Source organism: Bufo bufo, chromosome 2, assembly GCF_905171765.1.
Source record: "Bufo bufo chromosome 2, aBufBuf1.1, whole genome shotgun sequence".
Lineage (NCBI taxonomy): Eukaryota > Metazoa > Chordata > Amphibia > Anura > Bufonidae > Bufo > Bufo bufo.
In genome coordinates, this window is record NC_053390.1 from 657,818,412 (window position 1) to 657,834,693 (window position 16,282).

General features: G+C 46.5%; 1 protein-coding gene across 2 annotated transcripts in view; it reads left to right on the forward strand.

Annotated features, from left to right (window-relative positions):
* The first annotated feature begins 4,581 nt into the window (after window positions 1-4,581).
* Window positions 4,582-16,282, forward strand: part of TMEM131L (transmembrane 131 like) — a 149,463-nt gene continuing 137,762 nt past the window's right edge. The window contains exons 1-2 of one of the 2 annotated variants that reach the window (XM_040418559.1): window positions 4,582-4,819; window positions 5,621-5,691. In XM_040418559.1, the coding sequence (XP_040274493.1) occupies window positions 4,702-4,819; window positions 5,621-5,691 (189 nt within the window). In that variant the 5' untranslated portion in view covers window positions 4,582-4,701. The remainder of the gene's footprint in view (window positions 4,820-5,620; window positions 5,692-16,282) is intronic. The other variant, XM_040418558.1, reaches the window with a different exon arrangement.

Below are 16,282 nucleotides of genomic sequence, written 5' to 3' on the forward strand. Positions count from 1 at the left end.
TGCCTATCCTGTTTGACCTTTTATTGTCATAACAGAAGCAGATCTGGCCGGCAGTTTTTTTGGGAAGGTTTTGGTCATATGTTACCTCTGCTCTTTATTGCTGCCACTGCTGAGGTAGTTGGGGTGGCCGTGATGTTAAAGAGGTTGTCTCACTTCAGCAAATCGCATTTATCATTTAGACATATCATGTAAAGTTTATACAAGGCACTTATAATGTATTGTGATTGTCCATATTGTCTCCTTTGCTGGCTAGATTCATTTTTCCATCACATTATACACTTCTTGTATCCAGGGGTTACAACCACCCTGCAATCCCGTAGCGGTAGCTGTGCTTGCACAATATAGGAAAAGGCCGTGGATTACAGGGTGGTTGAGCAGTGTATAATGCGATGGAAAAATGGATCAAGCCAGCAAAGGAAGCAATATGGAATTTCACAGTACATTAGTAAGTGCCCACAATACGCTAGTCCATCTCTTCATTCACCTCTATGGGATTTCTGGAATTAGCTGAGCCAGTGTTTGGCTATTTTCGGGACTCCCACAGCAGTGAATGGAGGGTGGCTGCACATGCGCGGTCCACTCTCCTTTACTTTGGGGGACCAGTTCTAGAGATAAGAGTGGGTACCAGAGATGAAACCAGCACTTACTTGACATTGGTGGTATATCCTAGCGATATGCCATCAATGCCGGAGATGAGACATCCCCTTAAACATTTCCCTTCACTTGAACGTTGGTACAATGCAGTCAGACAGGAAAGGTCTCCTGGCATTCGTCAAACCCAGAGTCATCCATCAGACTGTCAGATAAGCATGGTTCATCACTTCACAGAACATGTTTCCACTGCTCCAGAGTCCAGTGGTGGTGTGCTTTACACAACGCCATCACCTGGTGATGTAAGGCTTGCAAGCAGATGCTCGGCCATGGAAACCCATCTCATGCAGTTGTCGGCGCACAGTTTTTGTGCTGATGTTGATGCCAGAGGAGGTTGGAAACTCTGCAGTTAGTGTCAGCAGAGTGTTAGTGACTTTTATATTTGATGTCCATGCCTCAGCACACTCTGCAATGTAACTTTACATGTTCTGCCACTTCATGGCTGAGTTTCTGTGGTCCCAAAAGACTTCCACTTTGTAGTATTACTACTCACAGTTGATCATGGAATATCTAGGAGTAGTGTTGAGCGAACTTCTTTTTTAAGTTCGGCGTCTAAAGTTCGGCTTCCGGTTAGCGGAGAATCCCGATATGGATTCCGAATTCCGTTGTGGTCCGTGGTAGCGGAATCAATAATGGCCGATTATTGATTCCGCTACCACGGACCACAACGGAATTCGGAATCCATATCGGGATTCTCCGCTAACCGGAAGCCGAACTTTAGACGCCAAACTTAAAACAGAAGTTCGCTCAACACTATCTAGGAGGGAAAAAACTGATTTGATACTACGGTGACATTCTATTCCAGCCCAACACTGGAATTCATTGAGCTCCTTAGAACGAACTACTCACATGTGCAGCAACCAGGTGGGTTGGAGTGTGGATGGGAGTGGTGTTGGTTGTACTCACGGTGGCGGCTGTCCAACACCCTGTGCCAGACACTGTGAAAAGAGGTGCAGTAGTTATGAAGTTCTCCAGGCTGATGAAATTTGGCATTCCATTGATGGTGAGGTGAGAAAAGGACAGGCAGGAGACCAGTGTTGTTGAAGAAACAAGGTTAAGTGAAAATTGAGGAGGCTCAAATCTTTGACTGCAACTCCTTTGACTGCAACTCCCTGGCTGAACCTTGGGTTATTCCCGAGGTTTCCGCACTTTCATATATAACAATACTAAACGTCCCAATCGAGTCGAAGAGTACAATTCCTCACAAAGGCCTACAATTCCCACAGCACAGTATAGACTTTCAAAAGCAGCTCTTGCAAACTGCCACAATAATGTAATTGCAGGAAGAAAGCCATTAGACCCATCCAAGGCCTGTGAAGTCTAATAGCCTTAGGTCTCGTTCACAATCCCGTATCTGTTTGACGTTCGTGGAAAATCTGTCCATGTTTCATCTATGACCATGTCCGTTAAGAATCCGTGTTTGGTCTGTTCTTTGCCCTCCTTGTGTCATCCGTATTCCAAGCTGCTGGCACTAGTATTTATTGTGGGTATTCGGAAACTATTTCTGTAGGACACTAGTAGCACTATTATCTAGTGGAGGGCAGACTGCTGGCACTAGTATGTATTGGGGGTATCCAGGCACTATTACCTAATTGGGGCAGGCTGCTGGCACTGTTTATGTAGGACACTGCTGGTACTAGCATATATTGGGGGTACTGTGGCACTATTTATTTAGGACACTGATGGTACTAGTATATATTGGGGATATTCTGGCACTATTTATATAGGACACTTGTCACGCCTGTGTGTGGGAGGGAGACACCACACTGGACGAAGAAGGAGAGGGAACATGAAATAAGGCCTGAAAGCAAGGGAAGAAAGAAGAAGGACACCCCCCCTTAGTCAAATCCCTAGTCACAGTCCTGACTGGCTATCAGTATGAACAGACCCCAAAGGTAGGTGAGTTCATACGCAGGAGTACCTAGAGTCCTAACTCACCCTATAAGACCCTGGCAATAGTGAAAGGACTGAGACTACCTGTTCCTCCAGAAAGGAAGGACGACCAGGAGTCCGCCTCAGGCCTACAACAAAGGGCAGGGGAAATAGCAACACACAGATAAACCAAAACAAAATGCAAAAGGGAAAGGAAACACTTAACTTTCCAGTAGCAATGGCAGCAACAGGAACTCAGCCAAGACCCAAACACCAGCAGACCACAGATACCACTGAAGCTATAAACCGCACAGCATTGTGGGAGAAGCAACTATAAATAGGGAAATAAGTTAAATGACCACAATAGCAACATCTGGAGGTTAGAGGTGTGGCCAGTATCAGAAACAACACAGACGTCTATTGATCCACAAGGAAACCTGTCAGATCAAAGCACGTGTTGCCAGTCTCACAGATCTTCTGTCACCCACTGTCGCGGGGACGTCCGTGACAACACTGCTGGCAGTAGTATTATTAGGGGTATTCTGCCACTATTTGTATAGGACACTGCTGGCACTAGTACATATTGGGGGTATTATGGCACTGTTTATGTAGGACACGGCTGGCTCTAGTATATATTGGGGGTATTCTGGCACTTTATATAGGACACTGCTGGCACTAGTATATAGTGGTGGTACTGTGGCACTGTTTATATAGAACACTGCTGGCACTAGTATATATTGGGGGTATTCTGGCACTGTTTATGTACGACACTGCTGGCACTAGTATATATTGGGGGTACTGTGGCACTATTTATGTAGAGCACTGCTGGCACTAGTATATATTGGGGGTACTGTGGCACTATGTAGGAGTCGGTAGGACACTGCTGGCACTAGTGTATATTGGGGGTTTCCTGGCACTAGTGTATATTGGGGGTATTCTGGCACTATTTAGGGCACTGCTGGCAGTAGTATATATTGGGGGCATTCTGGCACTGTTTATGTAGGAGTCGGTAGGACACTGCTGGCACTAGTGTATATTGGGGGTTTCCTGGCACTAGTGTATATTGGGGGTATTCTGGCACTATTTAGGGCACTGCTGGCACTAGTGTATATTGGGGATATTCTGGCACTATTTAGGGCACTGCTGGCAGTAGTATATATTGGGGCATTCTGGCACTGTTTATGTAGGAGTCGGTAGGACACTGCTGGCAGTAGTATATATGGGGGGTATTCTGGCACTGTTTATGTAGGACACTGCTGGCACTAGTATATATTGGGGGTACTGTGGCACTATTTATGTAGGGCACTGCTGGCACTAGTATATATCGGGGGTATTCTGGCACTATGTAGGAGTCGGTAGGACACTTCTGGCAGTAGTATTTATTGGGGGGTATTCTGGCACTGTTTATGTAGGAGTCGGTAGGACACTGCTGGCACTAGTGTATATTGGGGGTTTCCTGGCACTAGTGTATATATTGGGGGTATTCTGGCACTATATAGGGCACTGCTGGCACTAGTGTATATTGGGGGTATTCTGGCACTGTTTATGTAGGGCACTGCTGGCAGTAGTATATATTGGGGGTATTCTGGCACTGTTTATATAGGACACTGCTGGCACTAGTATATATTGGGGGTATTCTGGCACTATTTATATAGGACACTGCTGGCACTAGTATATATTGGGGGTATTCTGGCACTTTATATAGGACACTGCTGGCACTAGTATATATTGGGGGTATTCTGGCACTGTTTATGTAGGGCACTGCTGGCACTAGTGTATATTGGGGGTATTCTGGCACTACCGTTTATAGTGGGGATCCTGTGGCACTATTTGGGATGCAGGCCAGTGCAGCGTGGTGACTCCTATGTCAGAACTCCCCCCTGTCCTCGCCTTATCCCACACTAAGGAGCACCTCTGCCTGTCGGGCGCCCCAGTGGCACCGTGCCTAGGTGAAGCCTCCTCGGCCCCCATTGTTTGGGGCTGGCACCGCCGCTTCTTTGTCTGGGAGGGACAGCACCGCCCAGTGGAGCACGCAAGCAGTGACAGCAGCAGCAGCGCCGGAGCTCTCCCCTCCCCGGGCCGCGTTCACACACCTCGCCCCACGTGTGCACGGCGGGCCCGCCCGCTCCGTTGCTGCTGACACCCGAGCGAGCATTGAGCCCGAGCAAGAGCAGCAGCATGGCGGGGCTGCTTCTCCCTCACCGGGGCAGCCGCTGCTGCAGCGCGACAGCCGTCAATATTCTGCTGGGGCTGCTCCACGTCTTGCTGCCCTGCTTTCGACAAGGAGGGGGACAAGGTGAGCGGCGGGGAATGGATGCATACCAGAGTGTGGGGGCCCTGCTGCTGCTGCTGCTGGGGTGAAGGAGGAGGCTCGGGCTGAGGAGGAGAGGACGTGGGCCTGGGTGGCAGAGAGCAGGGCTTGTGTGCTGCACGCTCCCACCACTTCTGCTTTGTTCCTGGGAGAGCGTGCACGGTGCCAGTGTATTCCATAGGAGAGACCTGCATCTGGGGATCACAAGCAGAGGTCCCATAGCTTCCCAACTTCTACAGAGCCTTGTGGCTCCTGTACCCATGTGTATCCAGCATCACTTCCTTGGCACATGGGTCCTCTAGGCTGGCATACATGTCTGTCAGTCTTCTGATATCTGCCTTACATTTACCCATCTGCTGGGGATGGAAATTATTGTCCTGAGAAGACCCGAGTAGTAGTATGAATTCTGCGACTAAAGCGGGCACGTGCCATTTGTGCTTTGGCATTGTGTTGATGCCACTGTCTGTGAGGGTCTCAGGGGGACATCAAAACTGGGGTAAAGTAGAACTGGCTTAGTTGCCCATAGCAACCAGTTGGAGACCACCTTTCATTTTCCGAAGGAGCTCTGAAAAAATGTAAGGTGGAATCTGATTAGTTGCTCTGGGCAATTAAGCCAGTTCTACTTTACACCAGTTTTGGTGAATCTCCCCCTTTGTCTCCTTGTCCTCACGTGTCTGGCCAGCCTGTCTCTATGATGAGGTGCCTGCTGGCATGGCGTAGGCCTTGTATTATTTCTCTTTTGTTCTGATGCCACCACTAATAAAGGTTCTTTTGTGCCACCTCTAGTGATCGAGCCTGTCCCCAGCATGGTGGAGCTATGGCAAGCGGAAGACACTGAGCTTTTGCTACCCACTCAGGTGAGATAAAGGATTGACCATCATGTATTCCAGGAGCCTTGGCTTTTGCGGTCGGTGGAGACCCTTTCCTTTAGTGATGTGTCTGACAGCTGCAGCGTTATGGCGGTCATTCCTCCAGTGTATGTCCATCGGATGAGACCATGAACTTTCAGGATGCTGCCGCTGTAAACAAATGAGGGCCGGCCCTCGGACAACAATGAGGCGTACGTGTGCGGCAGCCTCTTGTCGGGGAATGCCCTTCTGACACCTAGGATCACCACCGGAGCTTCACATTGTGTTTAGGTGACATCTGCCTTGTGTGCCCAGGTTCTAATGCATTAGCACTGGCAGACTTCACTATGGCACAGTTAGATAAAACTGGAATGTCTCATCTGAGATGCTGAAGAATACAGTAGCCTATATTATGTATCTTGTAGCAGACAGTCTTCTGCTTGTCATTATTAACATGTGCATCTTCACGATACTAGGAAATATATAATGCATGCTAGAATCCTATTTTATATATGATATATATTAATATTATATATAGTGCTGTAGCCCTATTAGACATGGTTTTAGACATGCTATTCGGACAGTAGTCTGATTGTTGAGGGTCCTGGGCTGGGCGACCTCCCAAGCGGTTATCCTGGGAAAAGACTATCCCTTATATCAGTCATAAATGGCAGTTATTACGTAAGGGTAGAATTTATCATGAGGGTAAGGGCTCATGCTGGCCGTTCTGTGCATTGGGGACCGCAGTTTGCAGTCCCCAATGCCCGGGCAACATCCGCGCAGTTTGCAGTCCCCAATGCCCGGGCAACATCCGTGCAGTTTGCAGTCCCCAATGCCCGGGCAACATCCGCGCAGTTTGCAGTCCCCAATGCCCGGGCAACATCCGCGCAGTTTGCAGTCCCCAATGCCCGGGCAACATCCGCGCAGTTTGCAGTCCCCAATGCCCGGGCAACATCCGCGCAGTTTGCAGTCCCCAATGCCCGGGCAACATCCGCGCAGTTTGCAGTCCCCAATGCCCGGGCAAGTTTGCACAGACAGATGCAGACCCATTCAACTTGTTCTATATATTTTTTTTGCGGTACAGAGGCATGGATAGAAACCCCATGGAAACACTCCGTAGTGCTTCCGTAGGTTTTTCCGTGTCTCCGTTCCGCAGTGGACCTTACAGATTGCAGACTTATTCAAGTGATGGGGTGCACAAACGGCTGGGACCCGTATATTGCGGGCCACAATACGGGCCCAGCCAGCATACCTTCATGTGCATGAGCCCTAATAGTTGAAGTCCGTTTTCCTTGAGTCTGCGTTGGAGTACTTTGCACCATATGTCTCACGTCTTTAAAGGGGTTGGCCAAGTTTTTCTGTGGCTCACTGTATGACGGTCGCTGCTGCTGATGTACTAAGCAACTTCCATCCATACTCCATCTAGCTATTTTCTTCCATGCTGCTGCTCCTGCAGTGGCTGTGGTGTGTTTTGTAGCCCTTACATCTGATGTCATTGTATGGCTGTATTGCTTTCTCCATCCGGCGCCGCACCGTACGTGCTTTCTTCGACTGCGCAGGCAGCGCAACATGCGTTCAGGGCCTGGATGAAAGAGGACTTGCATGGTGCTTATGCCATGGGCGCTTCACTTGTCAGCTGCGCAGGAGAACATAGGACGGGACACTAGAGGCAGAGAAGAATGTTTACACTGCGCAGGCGCCGAGCACTCGTTGTGAAGCCTGCACAGTAAAAGAAAGGATAGAAGTTGCTTAGCACATCAGCAGCCATCACACAGTAAGTTACAGAAAAAGTTTGCAAAGTGGCCAATCCCTTTAAAGCTAACATTTTGTCTAGAAGTGTTACTCCAGGTTTCCTTCACCACTCTTATACTGGAGTGAGTTTGACATTTTATATTTTTTTGCAAGTTTTTAAGGCGTCTCAGTTATAAATCTGAATAAAAACTCAATAACATAGCTAATCACACCCACTTTCCCACCCATGTTTCAAAACTTTAGTGAGTGGTGTAAAGGCCCTATTACACAGGCTGAGAATCTGCCAGATAATCGCTAATGAGCATTTATAGGAACGCTTGTTGGCAATTATCTGGCGGTGTAAAGATGCCGCCGATGACCGATTGAAACCCTTGTTCGTTGGGTAATATGCTTGTTTGTGCAGGCACCTAAATCATAGTTTGGCGGCAGCAGTAGATCGTGCAGTCTATACAGCCTCTGCTGCTGACAAACAACGAGTCTGGGGATGAGTGATGGATTTAGTGATTCCTACTCCCCGTACTGTGGAGGAGATCGATGCATGTATATGCAGTGGTCTCCTTCGCTGACGTGCAGGCGACAATCGCCTGCTGAATTGTCACCTGTAAAGGAACCTTAAAAATGTAAAGTTGCATAGTTATTGAACAAGTGACCTCAAAAAGTGGCAAAGCCCAAATTTGGCTCCTCTTTAAAGGCAGAATTCTCCCCGTGGGATCTATAGAAACCTGGTAGGACTTTTACGAAGTGTGCCAGGGACATCACAAAACTTTTTTTTATGGTGGCACTTTTGTAGGTTGCAGCTGCTTAGGAGTAGTTTGTTGATATCGTCAGTAGAAGACCCGTAACCAGGTTCTCCAGTTATTTGCAGTGGTAGTGCCACTGCAGTTGTTGACCCCAAAAAAGCAAATTTTCCCAGCCTCAAGCACTCGCACTGCGGAATTCCCATGACTCTGTACTATGGAGCAGTGGTCCAGCGTGGCTCTATAGACTTCTATAGGTACCAGGTTGCAGAGACATACTAGTTGTATGGATACATAATCTGGCTGTGTGCATGAGTCTTTGTCTAGTTTGCAAATGTGGTTGGAGACCAGATCACCCAGAGGAAAGTCCACCCGCTCAAAGCCCACGTGGATCTTACTTTGATTGTTCTTATCAGCCGCCTATGGAAATACGTATAGCCAGTCTGGGTATAGAGGAGTGCCGTTTTTGTGGTTTCATTTTTATCAGTCAGATGGTAAGTAGTGCTGCTTTGTTGTGTACAGTTGTGGTGATTTAGCCTTCTCGTGCTGCTTTCTTGAGTATGCTCAGTTTTGTTACACTGTGATAATAATCCTGTTTCATAAAACTGAAAACATAAAATATTTAGCAGCCTTCTTTATTACAGTAATACATTGTTATATAAACCACATTGATTTGGGCAAAACTTGGAGGCTAGATGCCAACCACAGAATGTAAGTCCCCTGTAGAAGTGTTGGCAGTAACTAATGTAACACTGCACTTTCACCATACGTTTGCTAACAGCTATTTCGAGTGAAGTTCCACTTTTGTGCGACTTCAGACATTGAGTGCCTTAGGCTACTTTCACACCTGCGTTAGGTGCGGATCCGCACCTATAATGCAAACGCTTAGATCCGTTCAGAACGGATCTGTTTGCATTACCATGAACAAAAAAAAATAAAAATTTTTTTTTTTTTGTTCATGATAATGCAAACGGATCCGTTTTGACTTTACATTGAAAGTCAATGGGGACGGATCCGTTTGAAAATTGAGCCATATTGTGTCAACTTCAAACGGATCCGTCCCCATTGACTTACATTGTAAGTCTGGACGGATTAGTTTGCCTCCGCACGGCCAGGCGGACACCCGAACGCTGCAAGCTGCGTTCAGGGGTCCGCCTGCTGAGCGGAGGACAAACGGTGCCAAACTGATGCATTCTGAGCGGATCCGCATCCACTCAGAATGCATTGGGGCTGGACGGATCCTAGTGTGAAAGTAGCCTTACTTGTGTGTGTGTGTGTGTGTGTGTGTGTGTATATATATACCTTCCTGTGCATTCCGCGATTTTCTCACTCCCAGCAATAGAAACAACTAGGGCTGAAACGAGTACTCGAAGAACTGTCGAAAATAGACATAAAAAAATCCTCGATGCAAATTTTCTGCATCAAGGATTTGTTTATAGCACGTGACCACGAAGCGGTGAGTAAACGAGTTCACGTGAATCTCTATTACCCGCCGCTCCACTGTCTCCCGCCGTCGCCACGCTCCACAGTCCTGTTGGGCGCGCACACAGCGTCATGGCGTGGTGCACGTAAGTGCGCACTATGACATGACGTTGTGTGATGTCAGGTCCCAGTGCATCGCAGGAAGAAAACCAGTCAAGAGCTGCGGAGTGTCGGCTGCGCGCCTAGCAGGAAAGATAAGTTCTGTTTATTCTTTTGACCATGGCATGGGATGTCTGAAGGCATGTGGGTGGGACTGATGGCACTGGGGACGGATGACATGGGGGGGGAACTGATGGCACTCGGGGCTGATGGCACTCGGGAGGGATAGCATGGGGGCTGTTGGCACTGGGTACAGATGGCATGGGGGGAACTGATGGCACTCGGGAGAGATGGCATTGGGGGGCTGTTGGCACTGGGGACGGGAGACTGACGGCAGGGTGGTCTGATGATGGCATGGGGGTCTGATTTGCGGCTGATTGACTTGGGGTCGTCTTCTTATCAGAGTACTCTATTAATCGTTAGAATAATTGGTAGAATACTTGATTACTAAAATAATTGATAATCAATAGCTGCAGCCCTAGAAACAACTATTTTTATCCAAGCGGACCAGAATAGGATCAAAGACTTGCATTTTACTCCAATATTTGATAAACCCTGCGCTAATAGAGGATGCGCCAAATTTATAACGAGGTGCACAACTTGTCATAAATTAGGCGCATCCTCCGGCAGTCTGTGTGCCTAGATGGTAAACTACTCCGGTCGTCATTTATGCCTGTTTCCAAGTGTAAACGTTAGTGAATTTGCCTTGGCAGATAGCACAGGCGTTTATAAAGTTGCAAAACAGGGTCTCCTTTTTTTACCCCCAAAAACTAGTGTAGCCTTTTTAATAAATGACCCCCGACATTTGCGGAATGGACATACGGATGCGGACTGCACACAGATGACATCCATGTGCTGTCCATTTTTTTTTGCAGACCTATAGAAATGAATGGGTGTTTGTGCTGCCCGCAGCAAATGCGGAACAGACTTGGATGCTGAATACGGTCGTGTGCATGAGGCCTAAAGGTAGAGCTCCTACACTGTCTCCTGGCACAGATGAGGCCTGCGTTCTGCTAAGGGTGACCGACTATGCTGTTCTTTATGGACCTTTGGTATACATGTAAATGGTCCGCTCATTTCTAATTCTAACAGTAAACCCCTGTAGGCAGGAAATGTGAACCAACAGGAACGGCTCACTAGATCTGCATTTTTTACAGGCATGTAAACATTTTTAGAGAGTATTAAGAATAATAAGATGTATTGCCGCTTTATCATGTGCACAGAACAGGCCCCATGGCAAATGCATGTTACCTGAGCTGGGAGTGGATCCGTGTGCGGGCAGCCCTGCCCGTCTGCAGCGGCCTCGCCGTGTCAGATAAGATTATGGCAGGGTGGAGTGGGACCAGCTTAAGTCACTGCTGTTTGTCTAGTACATGCATTTGAGGCATTGGCTTATGTAATGTGTGTGTCATTTCCATTGGCTTTGTGCTGACTAGTGCTTTTTGGTAGTAGTCCCTGGCAGTGTTTTCGGGTGGCAGAGCTCTGGACTGGCTGCTTTTTTTCTAGAGCAGATGTCCTTTTGTGCACTTGTATTGTGTACAGCCGCATTCAGCGTGCGCGTGGTTGAAGAAAGAACTCGCTCCCTTGCAGTGGCACTGAAAGCGATTTCCTTGCTGCGTTTTTTTTAATTTTTTTTTATTCCTTGGTGACTTTTGTCTAATGCGAGCTAGGAGGAGCTGTGTAACCTAATCGACGCTTTCTGGGCTATGGAGGTTTTGTCGCTGCTTTGTGAAAGGTGTCTGACGTAATATCGTATCACAGTCTCGCTATGCGGGAGAGAATAAACTTCATGTGATACGGGTACCCTGAGGTACACGAGCTTCAGAAGCTTGGCCTCCACAGCTCGTAGGGTTCATGGCTATTAATCCTAGATTTACTAATTACTAATACGCTTTCAATTGCTGTAAGCCGAAATAATGCCCTTTCTTGGTACATGGTGTCCCTGGAACCGGAGGAGGTAGCAGTCCATAGACCCTGAAGTCATGCTGAAGACTTATCTGATGGCGGCTCCTTTGTCCCTTTTTGAAGTCCCTGGCCGTCTCTATCGTTGACCATTTCAGTACCACAAGCAGTCATGTAGGTTTTTGATTGGGGTTTTAATAGGCGATAACGTTTTTGTGCCCTCGAGTGACAATGGTGTGTGCACGGTGGCTTCTAACCCCATCATCATTAGTGTGCCCATGTCATTGTGCGCGATCTGTCACACAAAGGGAGAAGCACGCTTGTTGTATTCTCCTTCCCATTGCAACTGGAGGGAGGAGCAGATGCGAAGTCCCTGATGGACTCCCTAAATACCAGCACAAGGAGTTAAGCCTGCGTTCATTGTCATTCTGCATGGCTGCCAGAGAGGGTGAACAAAAGGGCTTGGAGCCGCTCTTCTCTGTGTTAGATCTGCAGTCGTCTTTCTGATGCTAGCTTGCTTTCTATAGTCGCTCTTGGTGTAGTTTAGGAGCAGGGAGCGATTCGACAAGTTCCTTTTGTTTGGAGGTGATTGATTCCCATTGTTGCATCGCCTCTCGGTTTCTATGATAATTAGCAAGCAGATAGTATACATTTTATCGCCTGTTATGTGCTTTATTAATCTTGTTAAATGTGATTATTTTATTTGGTGATGTTATAGCAGTATCATTTCCTTATTGCAGAAACTAGGGGAATTTAGTTAGTTAGCAGTCATTTAACCTACCATTCAGTCATAACTGGATTGTATGGGGAACTCTAAAAACGGATGGAATGGATGGTGGCAGAACATATAACTGTTCAACCCGCCTTTTAATATTTTTTTTTTTTTTTTTTTTTTTAAGTGTTTGTCTAGGGTAAGATTCTGGCAGCCATAATGCAGTCCAATATCAGAACTTCCCCTGGTTCTAATTAACTGAACTAATCACATTTGACCCCTATGGAGATCTTTAGAATCAAGGGATCTGTGGAAACAGACATGACTTTGGTGTATTACATGTTTTAGAGGTATGCATAATTTAGACTAGTATCATTCCACTATACCTCCAGCCATTTCTTGTTATAATTTTTTATTTCTCTGTCACCATTGCACCAACCTATACCGCAGCACTTTATACTGATTGTCACCACACTGAAGGTCCATTCAGACGTTCGTAGTTCAGGGTTCACATCCGTTCCACCATTTTGCGGAACGGGTGCGGACCCATTAATTTCAATGGGGCTGCCAAATATGCGGACAGCGCACCGCGTGCTGTCCGCATCCATAGTTCCTTTCCACAGCCCCCCGCAAAAAGATAGACTAGCTGATATTCGGTCTCCTGTACACTGCATGCACATAAGATGAGATCATTCTCCTTAGGGTCTGTTCACACGTCTGTAGTTCTGGGTCCGCATCCATTCTGCAATTTTGTGGAATGGGTGCGGACCCATTCATTTCAATGGGGCCGCAAAAGATACGTAGTTCCATTCCGCAGCCCCGCAATTGCAGGCAAGAATAGGCATGTGCTGACCGCAAAACACTTGTGGACATCTGAATGGACCCCAATTAGTACTTGTCCTATATCTGTACATTATTTTTTGATGTCATGATAGCTTGAGTTGGTGCTTAAAGGGTAAGTCCAGACTCATTAAAGAGTAACTACAGTTTGAAAAAACTTGTGTCAGTGACATATCAAAAATTTTGATCGGTGGGGACTGAGCTTTGAGAACCCCACTGATGGCTAAAATGAAGACTTAGAAGCGTTCAGCTGATCGCTGTCTCCTGCTGCTGAAGAGTGCCTCACTAGAAAGTCTTTGAGGCCGTTTTCAGTTCCCTCTTCAGCAGAGAGGGGAGACACGGTGCTCAGGTGAGTGCCTCTACCATGGATCCGCAAGAGACAGATACCGACTGTGTGAGTCCTGCACTTTGCCATCCCGCCCTGTTGTAAAATATGCCTGTTTTTGTTCGCAAAATGTACAGGAATAGGACATCGTTTTTTTTTGGGGGGGGGGGGCGCGTACATCTGGCCGCACAGATGCGGGGACCGCACATAGTTGAAATCCATGTGCTGTCAGCATAGAAATAAGTGGTCTGTGTGCATTTCACAAACAAATGCTGGTTGTAAATAGACCGAAAATATGGTCGTGTGCATGAGATGATAAAGGTAGTCCTCACCAAAGCACATGGCCTGCATCCTATGCATGGCACTCTAGTAGTTACTCTTCTGATCTTACAGTTTCCAGGTTTTCTCTGGCAGATGACCCTGTAGGTCACATAGTTCTATCACTTACCATAGGCTTCTATGTCTTATGTTAGTACTTAAAATAAGAAACCACTTCCTGTCACTGTAGGAACCCTTAGCGTTGTTGGTTTCCTATTAACATTTTGTTGTTAAACTACTTCCCCTTTTTCCCCCCAATGTGTACGTTATTGAATAGAATAGAAGCGCCATCGACAATGCCAGGAGACCAGAAACATTCAGACAACTGAAGTGGTTTGGAGAAGACCTTACAGTCCATTCTGCATATCATTACCAAGTGTTCAGTCACACCCAGAATACAGCCATTTCCACCACAGGTTTCTGTTACAGGCCTAGACGCCCATGCCAGTAATCTGCATGCAGTATGTGACTGGTTTGGTGGTACAGAAGCAGCCATTTCCACCAGCAGTGGTAGCTGAGATCTAACAGTTACCGTATATTCTCACCATCCGGTGGAGTAATACAGTGCATTTGCCTGTGGTAATACTGGGTAAATGTGAAGAAAGAGGTCCTATGCATACATTTGGACATAAATAAGTGTAAGCAGAAAAATATGTCCTGCACATACAAAAGTGGAAATACACATGTGGGTAATGATCACAGGAGCCCAGGAAGCTCATATCTGACAGTATGATGTTAACGCATGTGTTTTTTGTCTTTCTTTGCATGTCATGCGTTTTAAACCAAGACAGTATGTAACCCTCTGCCAACTTCCTGTACACATTGGTTGACACATCCCATTCTTGTTTTATTAATTTTTTTCAAGCAGGGGCAAAAAACAATAACTGTCTATGAATTAAAAATGCCAGCAATAGAGCCAAAAACAGCATAGCCTGCTGTGTCTACCCCCCCCCCCCCCCCCCCCGTGAAAAAAGCTGGTGGAAAAATAAAAAATCCACAAAAGGTTGCAAAAAACCCCTCTGTGAAACAGCCATAAATAAGTTGTTCTTTTTCAACTCTTTTGTCTTATATTATAGTGGCTTCAGATTGATAATTTCCTACTATAATTTCATTACCTACCTGGCCCCTATCTTCATACTGTATCCTTATGCCACCCATGACCATGCTCTTGTCCTTTGTTTTACTACATAAAAGGCACCCACCGATCAAAACTTATGACATGTAAAATGATTTTTAAAATGTTAGATATCCTTTAAAAACTTTTACAACTTTAAATCCCCTGCTGCTCCATTAGTGACAGGCCCAAGGTCCCCACTGATCTCTGTTTAGATTGCCGCAGTAATGATGCGCCATACCAAGAATGATTGGCCACTGGGTTAAAAGGATTATCCCAACTGGACATTTGTGACCCATCCAAAAAATATGCGATTAATGTCCAGTAGGTGTTGGTCCCACTTATAGAACCCACTCCTATCTCAAGAATGGGGCTTTGTCGTGCACCACCAGGAATGGAAAGATGGCCGTGCATTTGCTCGCTCTCCGTTTACATCTGTAGGACTTCTGAAAATAACTGAATTGCTGCTTATTTTATTTTGTGCCATGTGCAGCTGCCAGAGTTTTTTAGCCTGTAAAACTGTTTGATCATTGTATAAATTAAAATTTCCACTATTTTTGAAAGACTTAAGGCCTTTTGCATGTGCCAATTCAAACGAATACTCTTTCCTGATAATTGGCAAATGTAAGGCCGCATTCACACTTCTATGATGATATCTGGTCGTCAGAGGTTCATCCATGAAGAATCTGTGCTTGGTATACGTCTCATTTTTTGCTCTCCATGTGTCCTCCATATGTCACGTAGTGATGTGGGAGGGAACACCACACCAACAACAGGAGTGAAGGGAAAAGAAACTAGGTCTCAAAGCTAGGCAAAGGGAAACGGACATCACCTATGGAAACCCTAATCCTAGCCCTGACTCCTATCTGTATGAACAGCACCTGAGACCCTGGAAACCCTGAATTGCCCTGGAGTAGTGTCTGGGCTTGAGATGTCCTGTTTCTCTTTCAATATGAAAGAAAAAGCGTCTCCCTGAGGCCTAGTAACAAAAGACAGAGGGGAAACAACAAAATATAAAAGGGAAGTAACACTTAAGTTCTGAAGTAAATGGACGAGCAAGAACTCAGAAGAGGACCACAAACCAGAACTTCCAATACCAAACTGAAGCTATCAACCGCATAGCATGATGGGTGAAGCCAGACTAAATAGGGGAGTTGGAATGACCACTAAGCTACACCTGAGACAAGAGGTGTGGTCATTACCAGCAACCACACTGAAACCAGTGAAACCAAAGAGGCTGTCAGATCACATCACGTGCAGCCAGTCTCTTAGATCTTCTGACACCTGTCACTTTAGAGACCGTGACACCATATTCCACA